Source organism: Microplitis demolitor, chromosome 8, assembly GCF_026212275.2.
Source record: "Microplitis demolitor isolate Queensland-Clemson2020A chromosome 8, iyMicDemo2.1a, whole genome shotgun sequence".
NCBI lineage: Eukaryota > Metazoa > Arthropoda > Insecta > Hymenoptera > Braconidae > Microplitis > Microplitis demolitor.
Genome location: NC_068552.1, coordinates 12,518,580 through 12,534,039, shown reverse-complemented (window position 1 = coordinate 12,534,039; position 15,460 = coordinate 12,518,580). Strand labels below are relative to the sequence as shown.

The 15,460-nt window shown below is 36.3% G+C and overlaps 1 protein-coding gene across 7 annotated transcripts in view; it reads right to left on the bottom strand.

Moving 5' to 3' along the window:
- LOC103573944 (trithorax group protein osa) overlaps nucleotides 1-15,460 on the bottom strand; it is an 18,104-nt gene extending 2,644 nt beyond the window's left edge. Inside the window, exons 1-19 of one of the 7 annotated variants that reach the window (XM_008553235.2) lie at nucleotides 14,388-15,460; nucleotides 14,077-14,199; nucleotides 13,682-13,891; nucleotides 13,535-13,591; nucleotides 9,080-9,212; nucleotides 8,876-8,971; nucleotides 8,435-8,760; nucleotides 7,784-8,336; nucleotides 7,461-7,642; nucleotides 7,227-7,268; nucleotides 6,404-6,601; nucleotides 5,135-5,354; nucleotides 4,870-5,046; nucleotides 4,634-4,793; nucleotides 4,286-4,544; nucleotides 4,045-4,210; nucleotides 3,604-3,938; nucleotides 3,242-3,481; nucleotides 882-2,991 (exon numbers count right to left, since the gene is read on the bottom strand). In XM_008553235.2, coding sequence (XP_008551457.1) covers nucleotides 882-2,991; nucleotides 3,242-3,481; nucleotides 3,604-3,938; nucleotides 4,045-4,210; nucleotides 4,286-4,544; nucleotides 4,634-4,793; nucleotides 4,870-5,046; nucleotides 5,135-5,354; nucleotides 6,404-6,601; nucleotides 7,227-7,268; nucleotides 7,461-7,642; nucleotides 7,784-8,336; nucleotides 8,435-8,760; nucleotides 8,876-8,971; nucleotides 9,080-9,212; nucleotides 13,535-13,591; nucleotides 13,682-13,891; nucleotides 14,077-14,199; nucleotides 14,388-15,185 — 6,385 coding nt within the window. In that variant the 5' untranslated portion in view covers nucleotides 15,186-15,460. Of the gene's footprint in view, nucleotides 1-881; nucleotides 2,992-3,241; nucleotides 3,482-3,603; nucleotides 3,939-4,044; nucleotides 4,211-4,285; nucleotides 4,545-4,633; nucleotides 4,794-4,869; nucleotides 5,047-5,134; nucleotides 5,355-6,403; nucleotides 6,602-7,226; nucleotides 7,269-7,460; nucleotides 7,643-7,783; nucleotides 8,337-8,434; nucleotides 8,761-8,875; nucleotides 8,972-9,079; nucleotides 9,213-9,884; nucleotides 10,642-10,686; nucleotides 11,445-13,534; nucleotides 13,592-13,681; nucleotides 13,892-14,076; nucleotides 14,200-14,387 lie in introns of those variants that run through there. The other 6 variants (XM_008553237.2, XM_008553236.2, XM_008553239.2 and 3 more) reach the window with 6 other exon arrangements.

Here is a 15,460-nt window from a genome sequence, read left to right as displayed (position 1 = left end):
TCTCATTCGCGTATCTCGTAATCCTTAGTCGTCATTATTAATCAGCATTATTTAATGTCGCACCATTTGTTGACAGTGGCGATTTATTGTTGGTAATATTTCTTACTTATTTGTGTAGGGTCTTTTTTTTTTTTTTTTTTTTCCACTTTTTTATAATTTTTTTCTTTTAATCATTTTCATCATTAATATATTATTATAATTATTATACTTATAATTATTATGCATACGCTGTTTTATACTTTTAAAGTCTCTTCATCAACTATGAAATATCTTACACTATCGATATTATTTAAATTTCACAATTGGAAGGTATATAAATGATGAACATGACACCAATTTTTATACCTAATATGCTAACACCAATAATTAGCATTTTATTTTTTATAATTATTGTTATAATTATAATTTTATTTACTTTTTTTTTATTAATGATTCATTATTAATTAATTTATTTATTTATTTAATATGTTCTTTAAACATTAGTTACTTTATTTTTTTTTTAATATCTCGATATAAAACTACAACTGCACTGTCAGACACAGATAAATTGTAGGAATTTTATTTAAAAATTATTATTTCATTACACAATTAGTTTTCACTTTAATTATTTTACCTTCAAGATATATATTATTAATAATTAATAAAAAGATTAATGTCTCTTTAATGATGAAGGTTCATCGATAATAGGGGCACGATATTCACTCACTTAATTAATTTACTTGACAGTTAATTGTCTTTCTTATAACATTACACGCGAATACACATTTATATGTCTTTTGTCCATAATAATAACCCGTTTAAAATGTAAACGCGTGTATTTAAAACAATCAATAAATATTTAATTAAAGTTTAATTAAATTTTAATTATATAAGTTACGTACCCCTGGAGCATTGGAACAACACACGCGCAACAATAGCAGCCACCTGCTGATCAAGTATTTGACTCATAACAAGTGCTAGAAGACGCGATTCATGTTGTAGTAATAATGTTCTATTATCTGGATGCCTCGCGAGGTTCAATAATGTACCAGCTGCACGTCTTAGCATATCAAGACTTGTACCCATTGATTCAGGATTATCTCTTAGAGCAGCTAATCCGTGTTGATTAGCAACTCCTAGAGCACTAGATTCAGCTTGTTCAATAAACGCGACGAGAAGTGCAACGCAAGGTGTTTGAAGAGCAATAGTTCGTGCTACTCCACTGTCAGCTGCCGATAAAAAGTGTAATAAATTAACACCAAATTCACGTAACACTTGTTCTTCACTTCGACAAAGCAACCTCGTTAGCACTGAACAGAGTCTTTGAAGTCTGGAGTAAGGTGGTGTAGCAACAACAAGATCGACATTACTCTCGGTGACACAAAGTTTACATAATGCCTCAAGGGCTAATCTTTGTGGTGACAGCGAGCTCGTAAAATTTACCGTTGGGAATGGATCTTGTCCATGTGCTGCAGGACATACAGCCCAATGAAGAAGTCCATCCAATACAGGTCGAGATATTTCTTCAGGATGTTGACTTAAATCTGTTTGACCAGCAATATTTGCTGCCATCACAAGAACATTTTCTCGTATGTGATAAAGAAAATCCCACCACCATTCATTCTCGCCTTGAAGACTACTACAAGAGTCTGCAAAATCAGCATCTTCTTCACGATCATAATTTCTAGTTTTTTGCGTTCTCACTGGATGTTCATGATGCAGCAAAAGAAGCTTACCAAGTATGCTGAGAAAAGTTACATTTTTAGCAAATTCAATTTCATTTCCAGGAATAAAAGTCAAATTACGGAGTATTGTTGAGAGACAAACACAACGTCGTGCAAGACTGTCTTGACTCTCGGTAACAAGATAAAGACTCGCTTCGTCTCTTGAATAACTTTCATCTTCATAATCACTTATCCGTTTTCGTTTGAGAGTACCAGCTGGATCTCGAACATTTAATCTTGGTCCCTCTTTATTTTCCTCTTCTTCTGCAGTAGTAGTAGTAGTAGTAGTTGTTGTTGTTGTTGCTGCTGTTACAGTACTGGAAGTTGTAGTTGTTGTTGTCGCAGTAGTAGTAGTAGTTGTTGTTGTTGTTGTAGTAATAGCAGGTGTTGTTTGTATTGTTGTTATCCTACTTGCATCATCCTCATTTTCTTGTTCTGGTTCTTCTACTTTTATTTCACGTTTTTCTGAGTCAAACGTACTCGCAGAATCACTGAGGCCATTGGGAGTAGGAAAAGACGAGTCTTCATCTGATTTTGAAAATACAATATGTTCACTCATGTTATTGTTTGGCTTACTCTCAGGATCACAATCTCTTTTGGTACCATCATTCTTTTTTTCAAAAAGTTCTCTTGTCAGATCATTCATCTCCACTGGTTCCTTTTTTATCCTCGAAAGAACATCACTTAACGTTTTCGTTTTTTTCTTTTTTTCCGTTTGGTGTTTACGTTCACCATTTTCCCTTAACTTATCAGTAGTTTCAACAGGTTTATTGTGGCATTCTAAAATTTCCGGTAACGCATCTAATTTACTTTCCTCTTTAATCTCCGTATGTTCAACTTCTTTTTGTAAAAGTGGTGGTTTTTCATCTCTTAAATGCCTTGCAAATGGTGCCATACCTATTTCAGATTGAAAACACGTTATAATATATTTTGTATCATTTGGATCAACTTGCCAGGGTTCACCCTCTGGTTCAACGTCTGTATGATCCCACGGTCGACGAGTATCTAATACAAATATATCATCATCACGAGGCACCATTTTAACTGGTCGACCACGTCGAGATAGGAAGGTATAATTAGAGGTAGTAAGTAACTTTGTACGATCTTCAGCATCAATTGGACGTGATACTGCACCAAGATCAACCTCAGGACTATCAGCATTTTTATCAAAACCACAACGATCTTCTTCAGTTGTTGATGAATCAAACATATCAGAAAGAGAACGTGAAAAATGCTCCAGTAATACATCCAATAATCCAGGAAGATTCGTCAAACCAAAGTAACTCACCTAAAGTAAATAACAAAATAAAAAAAAATTAATTTATTAATATAAATTATAAATATAATATTGTTGCAGGTTTGAGATTCGTGAAACTCAAAATTAACTAGAGCAACGCGAAGCAATACACTGCTGTACTTTTCCTCTGATTTCAACATAGCCATACAAATATCAAAGCTAAGTAATAGAAAAACGCCAGAGGATAAATAATGGATTGAGAAACTAGAATAAAATAAATAAATAAAAAAAAATGACTTACTGAGCTATCGTCAAATAGAAGTATATTGAGTACATCGAGAGCCCAACAGCTCTCGGCAAGCAGTCCAGACCGCAATGCCATCATAATTCGCCAAGCTTCAACGGGTGCGACATCAGCACGCGTGAGTTTACGTCTCTTGTACAATAATGGTGTAACAGCTTCCACGCTGTCAGGTGGGAATGTCATTTCTCTTTTAGGTGTCGGCTGTTGGTTAATCATTGGATTCATACTTAATTGACTCTGAAGTTTGAAATAAATCAATTTTATTTATATTTAAGTTCAAATTATAGTTATTAATAAACAAATAAAAGTATATATATTTAAATAAAAAGGAAAAAAATAAATAAAAAAATAACACGAACCAGTAACGTAGCCCTCACCTGATGCGAGCCAGGTGATGGGTAAAGAGAAGAGGGTTGATGTGAATAACGATTGTCCCATGGTGGTGGAGCATGAGGAATAGCATTTATACTTGGCTGAGAAGATGGTCTAGCTGGTTGTTGACTAGCCCATTGTGGAGTATTGTTGGTTATATTACCAACAACAACTGGACTGACCGTATTTGCTGAAACGGTTGGAGGTTGCGTAGGTGGTGGTTGTGGCTGTTGTGGTGATTGCGGGGGAGGTTGTTGATTTGGATAAGGTACCCTGTTGTTCGTACTGCCGGGATTATACTGATTAGTTGCGCCTGGCCATCCTGTGAAAAAAAACAATAATAATAATAATCATAAAATTTAATTACTAATTAGTTTTTGTACAAAATAAAAAAGTTAAAATTAATAGATTATTTTAAATAAATTTACCCGGATAAGGAGGCCGCGGCTGGTTATATTGAGGATACTGCTGATCTTTGGCAAAGTCGGGATGACGTCTAGGTTGCGTTGGACCCGGAGGTGGTGGTGGCATATTTTTGTTCGTTGCTCCGCCAGCGGGGTACATTTGGCTTCCAGCAGGTGCTCCATATCCACCCTAATAATAATTTATAGTTAAATTAAATCAATGTATGTTTTATTTAAATTGGCATTTAACGGTAATTATAATTACCTGCTCCTGTCTATAATAATCCTGTGGACACGAGTAAGTTGGATTGACAGGTGACTGAGAAGGTGAAGAGGTCTGACTTGTGGATGGTGGTTGTGGGGCATTAACACCATGACTTGGTGTTGAGGCGGGGTAACTGCTACTTCTGCCAACAGGAGTTGATCCAGCTGGATAACCCGTTGGTTGTTGTCCTCCACTATATCTATTATACATGTCTTGACCCCCAGCACTATTAGGTGGAATGTTACCGCCGGGGTAGCCCCTACAATTGAATCCAATTAGTTGGTATGACACATCTCACAATAACTTGACGAGTATTGGTAAACACTAAGACATGAGATAATACTATACCTGTCAGCATCCGGCACGTACGGAGGATAATGCGAGCGCGGTGTGTATGGTTGATTAAACTCCCCCTGTTGACCCATCGAAGGAGCTTGTGGTCGTATATATTGGTCTTGAGGATAATTCTGATACGATCCCGCACTCTGATAATTTCCCTGTTGCATCCCTAAGTTGGATAATAATTAAAAATATTTTAAGTCAATAAATATTTTTAATTTAATAAATAAATAAAAAATATAAACCTTGATGAGGTGAAGGCGCGCTGCTTTGGCTTGGTGGCCTGGGTGGCGGAGGTGTGTACTCAGATGGTGGACCACCTTGATTGCCACCCTGATAATTGCCTTGATAATTACCGTAGCCATCCATTGATGCACTACTCGATCCAGCTGCAGGGAAAGAGTCTTGGGAATTAGACGAGCCTGCGAGAAAAAGTAATGATGATTATGCGAATGACGATTGTGTAAATGATTAATGATACGGGTGAATTTAAAAATTTTAATAATTTACCTGGTGATGGTACAGATGCCGTGCTTTTAGCACCTTTTTTCTTTGAACCTGCTTCAACTTGATTGATAATTGGCTGTGGATCTACTCCACCACGATCAAAGTGACATTCAAAATGAAGTAGATGTTTCGTGTAGTGTTTACGCAACGTGTAAGCTGCACTACTGCTTGCACCAATTCCAAGTAAACCTGCTATATCCTTCCACGTTTTGTTTTTCGTAACCTATGAAAAATTTATTTAAATTTTTTCATAAGTAAAACATACTTTTTAAATTAATTACACAAAATCTCCAATCAAGACAATTAAAAATTGCAATCTCTAATTCATACGGATTATAATCAAAATTACATACGACTCATCGATTCATCAAATTTTTTTTCCGCATATATATATGTGTGTATATATATATTTTTTTAAACATCCTTTTCCCAATTAAAACGATGAGCCAACTTTTATTCTATGGAATATTCACGATTGTCAATACTTTAATTTTACCAATACATTTAGTGTGTAAAATGTTTAAAAATATTAATTTAAATTGTTGATTTTAAATTTATATTAAAGAATCAACAAATGATTGCTCCATAGAGTAAATACGGCATTATATTCTCCATGCAACATAGCTGAAGAAAATAAATGCTAGATATTATCTTAATAGATTACCGTAACCGTATTTGATATTATAATTTTCTATATCTCCTTTTCATTAATAGAATAATTCCATTTAGCACCCAGGGTTTGAGGTGTCACGGTGTTTCCAAACACCTTGAGCGACTACTTCAAGAAAAACATGTTAAGCAATTTGTTTTTTCTTAACTTGTCTTGATATCAAATTTAATTTTTATCTTTGATACTTTTGTATTTCTTTAAAATATGATCAACGTTAGATCCATTATTTTTTTTTTTTTTTTTTTTTTTTTTTTTTTTTCTAGCAATTCAAAAAATAAAAATTTAACAAAATGTGAAAACTAGTGATTATCATGCACAACAAACGTGCGACAAAAAATAAAAAAAACAAGCACGTTACCAAGACATCTATGCTAGTGACTCGCGTCAACAGAGATACCTTGGATAGTACATCGAGCAATAGAAAAAACAAAACAATCAAAAAAAAAAAAAAAAAAAAAAAAAAATAATAAATAAATAAATAAATAAAAAAACCACAACAATTTACAAAAAAAAAAATTATAAAAAACAAACACAAACATAAAACACAGATTAGAAAAACAAAAACATTAAGACACCGAGGGCTAGATGGAACTACACTGCACCTTGCATACCTCCACGAAGCCCCCCCTTTCCTTCACGTAGAGGTAAAGACGAAATAGATCGAGGGGGTTCTTGGAGATGGTAGGACAGCTTGTTATCGGTGTTCTTCTCTCTTCCATGAATGCCACTAGTTTATCTAACCAGTTTCTTCGCTCTATCGAATCATCCATTTCATATAGCTTCGCCAAACTGTCGGGTTTCTGCAATAGACAAACTAAGGTTATTATCTAATTCACAATAAATTAAAAAATTTTCCGTCAATTAATTTTTACTACAAATATAATCATTTACGATGAGATAGTAACCAATGAATAAATTAAAAAAAAAGGTGTCAGACAAAAATAATAAAATGTATAAATTAATAACTCATTGACCGTGTTTTTTTTTGAGGAAAAAAAAAAATATATGTTGACAGGATACGTGAGACAGGAAATGCAAGAAATAATAGTGAGACAAGTAAAACCACGTCATGCATATGATCCAAAGCAACATGTCATCGATTATGCGAGGTAAAACTCACATATATTGTCGTCAACTACTTATCGTATGCCAGTTGATTGTAATGTGAAACGAGTTTAATGTTAAAATAGAATTAAAAATAAAAGTACTGTCGTTGGTTGAATTTTTTTTGTTATAATTGTTGAATGAATGCTTGAGTTTTTTTTTTTTTTCTTCCAAACAATATTGTTTTAGTATTGTGTTAATAATTGATTGTTCTGTCACAGTTAGTAAATTATGCTTTACTTAAGCTTAAATTAAAAATACTATAGCAACACTCATGTCTATTCATATTTTATATTGATGTAAATAATAATAAAAAATAACCTTAGATCTGTACGGGTCTTGAGGCACATGGCTGTTAAACACCTGTAAAACACGAGAACGTTGAATCAACAGCTTCAATCATTTTGACATAGTTGACAAATTATTTTAGCTGATTGTTTAATTATTATTATTACTATTTAATTATCGTGAAAAATATAAACACATGCAAGAAATAATGTACTGAAAAAAAAAAAAAAAAAAAAAATTCGCGTGAAATAAAATGTAAAAACATACGGGACTGGCGGGTGTGCGAGGCCAGCTGGGACTGTTAATATCCGGGTACTCTTCATGGACAGAATTGATGCTGGCGGCTCCGGGCGATGGCACGGTGCTTTGCGGTGTTGTTGGATGACTGTGGTAGGCATTAAAAATTTCCTTACGGGTCTTTGGCGTAAACGCTGGATCCTCACCGGATGCTAAAGGCACTGATATATTAGTGTATATTCATTTAAATAAATAAAAACATGTATGCCATATATTACATATACCTTAAAATTTAACAATAAAATTTAAAAATTTTTTAATATATAAAAAAATAATAGTTGTTGACACTTTACCTGCTGAAGCGTTTGAGAGCGTAGATTGCTGAGAGCCCTCATCGATTGATGTGCCATCCGGGCCGGTCGTAATGACTGATGTAACGGTACCACTCGATGTTGATGTCACGTTGATTGCTGTGGTACCTGATGCTGTAGTAGTTATCCCACTATCATTTGAAGTTTCAGCCGCGAGATCGGCCGAACTCTGACTGGTGGGCGTGGGCGCTGGCGCCGGATGTGAATTAGGAGTCGTACTTGGTGGTGGCATTGGACTACCCTCGTGGTTAAGTGGTGGTGTAGCTGCGGGTGGGTGTGGATGACCCATAGGTCCGCTTGGTGGTCCAGGTGGTGGTGGTGGCGGTGGTGGTGGACCCGGTTGATTCCCAATATGATTTGGTGAAGGTGGTGGTGGACCCATTGAACTTGTCGGTGGACCCATATTGCCAATACTACCACCCATTCCTGGTGCATTTGGAGGTACTAAACCTCCACCACTTGCTGATCCATAACCTTGAGGAGGTCCTGGACTTGGTGGCATGCCCGGTGGTACGCTATTAAATCCCATTTTATGCTAGAAAATAAGTTTTATTATTGTTAATTTATTTTTAAAAATATATATGATTTATCGTATATCAAGTAAAAATTTAAAAATAGTTATAATAAATTTACCGGATAAGATGGATATTGCACCATGTTGTTCGGTCTGGCCGGTTGATACTGATTATTAGGAGGTGGCTGTGAATTCGTTGGTGGTGGATAATTCTGAGGAAATTGCATATGAGGCCGTGGAGGAGGATAACCTCCAGGGCCTTGTGATGGATAACCACCAGGTTGACCAGCACCACCTCCACCAGCAGCGTATCCCATACCACTGCCCATTGGTCCCATGCCACCTAATCCAGTAGGTCCAGGACCTGTTGGTACACCAGGACCACTACTGTTTAATTTATAACCATGCATGTGCGGCGACGGCCCTAAAGGCTGTTGATAACCTCCTACAAACAAAAACAAAAAAATCCATAAGTAACGAAACAAAAAAATAATTAAAATAACTTGATTATAAATTATATTTTTCTTATTAGTTATTTCTAATAACTATAAAGACATTACCTTGAGTAGCCATTGGAGAGTGACTCATTCGTGCTGGGCCGCTACCATCTGACTGGCTGCTCGAGGGACGAGGAGGCATCTGAACGTTTTGTTGGCCTACAAATATTTAACATTACAGTCAATGTTCGATTATGTCATTAGTGACAATTATCATTAGAATGACATTTTTTTAAATATCATAATTATTATTTATTAGTTACGTACCAACGGCGGGGGACATTGACCGAGAACCCGTGGATCCTGTAGGTGAAGGGGTAGGCCTCATCCCCTGGGAATTTGGAGTTCCTGGGCCGGCGGGTCCATTCGAACTGTCATTACTATTTTGACCAGAGAGTTCCTATAATAAATAAAATAAAAATTTTTTTTTTTCTGTTTTTTTTTAACGATTACTAATACTTTGTTGTAATAGTAATTTAAAAAAATTTATTGTCCTACTTAAAATGATATATAATTATGAAGTATTTAATTTAAAACAGAGTAAAATATAAAACTCATGTACAAAAATAAAAGTAGCAAGTGTGTGTCTCGTGACTAATATGAAAATTTTTAAGTAAACGCAATTCTACACACGTTATCTCTCACATACATCAGCTCATAAGAGCCCACATCGTCAGGTTAGGTTACGACAATCGCATTATGACCGACTCAGAGCGGCAAATAAACGATCCAATTGGAGCATACGTAAAAACACATAATCAAACACTTTAATTATTTTTTTTTTATATTAAAGTTATAATTATTATATATGAAAATATTAAAATAAATAAAAATGTATTTAAAAAATCTATAATAATTTATAAAATAAACTGTTAGATTTTATAAAGGCTCTTCGTAGAACTACAAAATGGCAACGACGTGTTGTCCTGTGCCAGAGGTACAGTCACAACCGTTGGCGCTCACTTCTATCGTCCCGATTCCATTTCAATTGCACTTTCTTTCTCTCAATTTATATTTTTATTATTTTTATTTTTCTCACTCTATTCGTCTCGATAACCCCGTTGAAAATTACCTCATCGATAATCGGCGCAATGTGTCTCCTTTCTGCGGCACTAACTCATGTCGTCGTCGCTTCAATATGTAATCTTCTTTCCTTCACTATCCTCTCTCTCTTCCTCTCGCGCTCCCTCAATTCTAGCATGGCGTATACACACACTTCTCTACTACTATCGTCTCTCACTCTCTAACACACACCTATGTTCTTTGTGTTACTCTGGCTTATACATTAACTTTTTTACTCTCTCATTTACTGCTCACACTCTGCTCTATCTCTACATATACATAATCATATACAAATATATACACACACAACTTCTTGACATACTCACTCACTAACTCATACATACTCTCTCTTTTTACTTCTCTAGGCCTAACTCAATTGACTCTACGACGACGGCGACGACGACGACTACAACGACGACGACGTGGGGACACGAAAGCACTAGTTCATAACGACGATCTATATAAGCTATAGAACCAACCACATCTTGACAATTATTTTAAAAAACTATATCATAAAAATATATATACGTAAGAAAACTAAGTCATATATAAATAAGAAGACAAGTAATCGTGTGCAGGCGACACTGACACAGGCCAATAATGCGCATCCTTCGTTACCTCGCCTCGTGAACGCGTGTCCTCGAATGACGCGATTCTATATATCTTGTGGAAAAACTTCTAGGTACAAAACAGAGACAGAGACAGATATAAAAAAAAATAAAATAAAATAAAAAGAGAAAGAGTAATAGAGAATGGGAGGAATATAAAAGGCACAGCCCACCGGTCGCGCACACGCGAAAACAAAAGTTTACCTTTATATCACTGCGTGTAACTCATATTTTTAAAATTTTTTTCTTTTCCTTTAAAAAATATTTTCACAAAGTTTTATTCTTGATTCACGTCGCTACGTCGACCACAACCGAGCCACGGGTGTGTTCTTCCTTGACATTCCGCTATCGTCGCAGTCACCGCCCGTTCTCTCATACAACACACACTTGTCTATATATCACTTTATTACAGTATTCACTCTTTAGTTCTTACTGCTGCTGCTGGTGCTGGTGCTGACTGGTGTAACACGCTCACTTCACTATGGAGCACACAATCACACAATTGAGATGAAGAATTATCCTCAGCTATTATAATATTGCTGCTGCTAAAACATTTATATATATATATACATATATATATCACAGAAATACTACACTAAAGTAACAGCGGCGGCACCACCACCAGGGAGCAGCCACGCATGGTAGTGCATCGATAGTTCGATATCCCAAGTGTACAGCGAACAAACATAATTATATTAAGATACACTGAACCAACGGTAATTCACTTTCTGTAAAATATAAATAAAAATGCTCACTTGTCTGTTTGGTTACGTGATTTTATTACCCTGTGAGATCAAGGATCGTTTGGAAAAATTTATGATGCGCAAACGTTTTTTCCTTGCTTCCTCTAGCTTTACGATTCACTCGTCTTTTTTTATATCTCACTTTTATTCATTACATCTCGCTCTATCAATTGCTATTTTCATTACAACTATCTTTCTCTTACTTATAACGAAAATGCTGCGATGGTGAGTTACAAAATTCACGGTGATCGCAGGAGGGCGTTTGTGTGCTTGTGGCGCGACAAGCGGTCGTGTAGCCTCGTTCGGCCCCGTATATTTACGTAATATCGCGGCCATATTTAAAAAACCCGCGAAAATTTGAAAAGTTGAAATTATGAAAATTTTACTTTAGTTATTAGACAAAATAAATTTTATAGTTTAAACTAAATTTTAAATAAAGTTTAAAATTAATTTTTAAATAATATTAGAGTGTGGCAAAAATACTATAAGCTGGTACAACAAAATCGAAATTAGCCAATTTTTCTATTGTCGAGTATAAAATTTATTATGGCATTAATTAAATAAATACGTCAAGATTTATATGGGTGTTTTAAGCTTGTACTCAATAAAATAAAAAGAAAATGAATCAATTAAAAGTTAACGTAGCGAAATATTTTAATTAAATAATTAATAATTATGTTAAAGTCTTGATATAAATAAAAAGTATTGCAATATTGGATAACTGAGAACGATTAATAGTTTATTTTTATTTTAAACTTTCAAGTGGATTATGGAATGTGTTATGAAAGTATGGATTTTTTTAGAGGTCAGGAAAAACTGAATGTTAAAAAATTAAAATAATAAAGATTTAAAAAAAAAAAGTTTAACATGACAAGGGTTCATTCTATAGAACTCGTGCTCCAAAAAATCGATATGAAAATCATTGTTGAAACGCGCGCGCTGGCAAGATTAAAGTGAGATAGAATGACAAGGCGGATAGGATAGAAAACGTGGTACTGAGTGCGCTTGAATAATGCCGCTCTACAGGCAAGCGATTTAAAGAGTAGGGACTGAGCGAGAGAAAAAAAGACGAAGCGAGTAAGAGTTAAAGATTGAGAGAGAGAGCACTCTCCCTCGAGCAACGAAATCCGACTCCCCTTCATCCTCTACAATTTTCAGTTAGTGCGAAGCACGCACTCATGTTTTGCCGGTCTCTCATTTCATCTCTCTCACTGGTTAAACCGCCATGTCTGTTATTCCCCTGCCGGCATATCCCTTCTCCATTATACCCTCTCCTAACCGGCTTTGCCGTCGATTCGCTCATGTGCAGCGAGAAGAACGGAGGGAAGGCGCTAATATCTGGGGCTCCAGCGGCCGCGCAGCTCGCGCCCTAATCGAACTATACAAGTCCCTTACATATATATACAGACGGAGGGGAGTATATATATATATATATATATATATATATACTCCCCTCCGTCTGTTTAAACGGCATGGTTGGTATCCCACCATCATCCCTAGACCAACCACTGCGTTGCCACAATCAGCCAAGTCCTCGTCGACGTCGTCGTCGTCATCACCACCTCCATAGCACTAAAACCACCTCCATTTCATCCCGTACCAATGTATATTATACCTCTTCTCATATTTACTCTCTCTCTCTCTCTCTTTCGTGCTCTCTCGGGATCTGTGTATGTACTATCCTCCACTGCAGACTTCTCACACTGACAATCGTTGTGCCGAGAGCTCTCGACGACCGCTCCCACCGATGCAGCGCCATTCGCTCTCTCGTCTAAAAATCACAATTTCTTCCTTGACTTCTTGCTGTTACTCTTCATCTTCATTTTCTTCTTTTTATTATTCTTCTTATTCTCGCTCATCATCATCATCATCATCTTCGTTTTCCTTGCCAGCATCTCATAAGCCTTACTATTCGCTCTAATGCTCTTTTTTATCTCCATCCATTCGTTTCACTCTTTTCTCTTTGCACATCATCGTCGTCCACGCGCGAAACAACGTGCCTCTGAACGGACGTTGGAATTGAGAGGATCAGACAGTGACGTGAAGCATGAAGAAGGTTTTTGCCAGAGAATATTTTTAAGATCTTGAACTATTTCAAGTACTTCAATGTTTTTTTGTTTTTTTTTTATTTTATTTTATTTTATTTATTTATTTATTTTTCTCAACATATTAATTGAATATTCTTTTTCTATAAATATCTATACATATGTATATACATTTATATGTGTATATACATATATTTTTTTTTCTTTACCTATTATCGAGAAAATACAAAATAAAAATAACTACACAACAAATAAATGACTTACCCCAGAATCAATTCCTTGAGTATTTGGAGTTGTTGATCGTTGTATATTGTGATAATTCTTGAATATAAAATATATGAACAGTTAATTTAATTTATTAATAAATATTTATTTTAACTATAATGGCATGATCAATCTGTTAATTATTACCTGCTGCTGTCCAGCCGGTTGTGGCTGCGGTGAGGCAGAAGGTGGTGGTGCAGGTGACTGCGAAAGTGTTCTTTGTGGTGATTGACTCGAAGAGTTTGCCTGATTAGGCGGTGGAGGTGGTGCATTAGGCGGTCCTGCTTGATTCCATCCACCACGTTGCTCTGGATACAGAGTTGGAGGGTGACCTGCTTGCGCGGCATACGAGTTTATCTGCAAGTCATTCAAGAATTTTATAACAAGAAAAAACAAAAATTAAATACAGTTGTTTTGCTTTCTACAAAACAAATTAAAGTCATTAGACTTTTTAAAAGTACAATTGCACCACTGGCAACGGGTGTTATTACAAAAACTTTTAAGGTATCAGTTAAGTTGGATTTAAATCCACATTAACTCACTTGATGGTGTCCATAAGGTGAATGAGATCGTGCTGGTGATGGATAACGTGCCGTATACGGTTGATATGGCATTGGAGTTGGTGAACTGGGACCACCAGGTCCTGGATGTAACCTCGGAGATCCCTACAGGTAGTATTAATGAATATTAATATTGTATGTATAAAATATGAAATAAATAAACAAATGAATAATAATAATAAATAAAAAATGATTTAAAACATGTGTTCACATAAATAAATTTAATAACACATTGTTTTTCATTAGTTATCATCAACAACAAAATGATGATGAATAAAAATAATTATGTTTACTGTTTGAGAAGGTCTCTGTCCAGGCTGTGGATACACAGGTGGCACAACTGGTGGTCTCTGCATTGGCCAGGGTTGTTGATAAGATTCTGGTCCAATCCCTGGGTAATTAGCATGAAACCTGTGCACTGTTGTTGCTTGAAGCAGTTGATTTAGTGTAGGAGTAGGCCCAGTGGCCTGTGATATACTTTGCCCAGAAAGAAATCTTGGTTGGCCAGGAAAACCACCAGGACCAGGTCCAATGTGAGCAAGCCGTGGCTCTATTTTAGAAGTCGAGTAATGATCCTCCATATCCGAATGGTGCGACCGTTCGCTCTCATTGAGCGGTGGTTTTGAATGATAATCCAATTGTTTTCCAGGATACTCGTTAGATGGTTTACCTGGATAATCTGTAGGTTTAACAGCATACTCATCAGAATAATCTCGCGGCACGTTGGGCCCAATGTAGGGATGACCCGGGTGCCCGGGATGACCAGGTGCCTCGTGGGGTTCTGGTTTACCACTTGATTCCTGGGGATTTTGTATTACCTCCCGGGGTGACTTTACTTCACCAGTGGTATGTCCACTAATGTCCTCACGATATTGACTCATCTCGAAACCTGAGTCGCCGTCCCCGCGATTCACATACTTGAGCAGCTGGGCCGCGCCCCGGGTTACCTTATCGGCCGGCTCCTGATCCAGCTGTTGTTTTGCACTAACACTTGAACTATTACCACTAAGTTGTGCTCTTTTCTGGGTGCATTTCACAGTATCGTTCAACTTTACATCGTTTTGTTGGCTCTCCGCTTGCGTCGCAGCCATGTTCTCCCATCACGGAGCCATCATCGTCTCTCGTAAGCTAGCCAATAGCGGGTCCTCGTGCCCCGCGTACGATTTACGTTTCTTATTATCGAAATTCTGATTGGTTGTCGATTGAGGTACTTTATAAACACTAACAACCGCATTATCCGTATTAAATTTATCGAAAATGGGCCGAAATTAATACGGCCCAAAATGCTTCATTAGTTATTATCGTTTATCCAAAAAACTCACTTACGAACGTCAAAAGTAGCGTCGCACGGTGTACGCCATCTTGT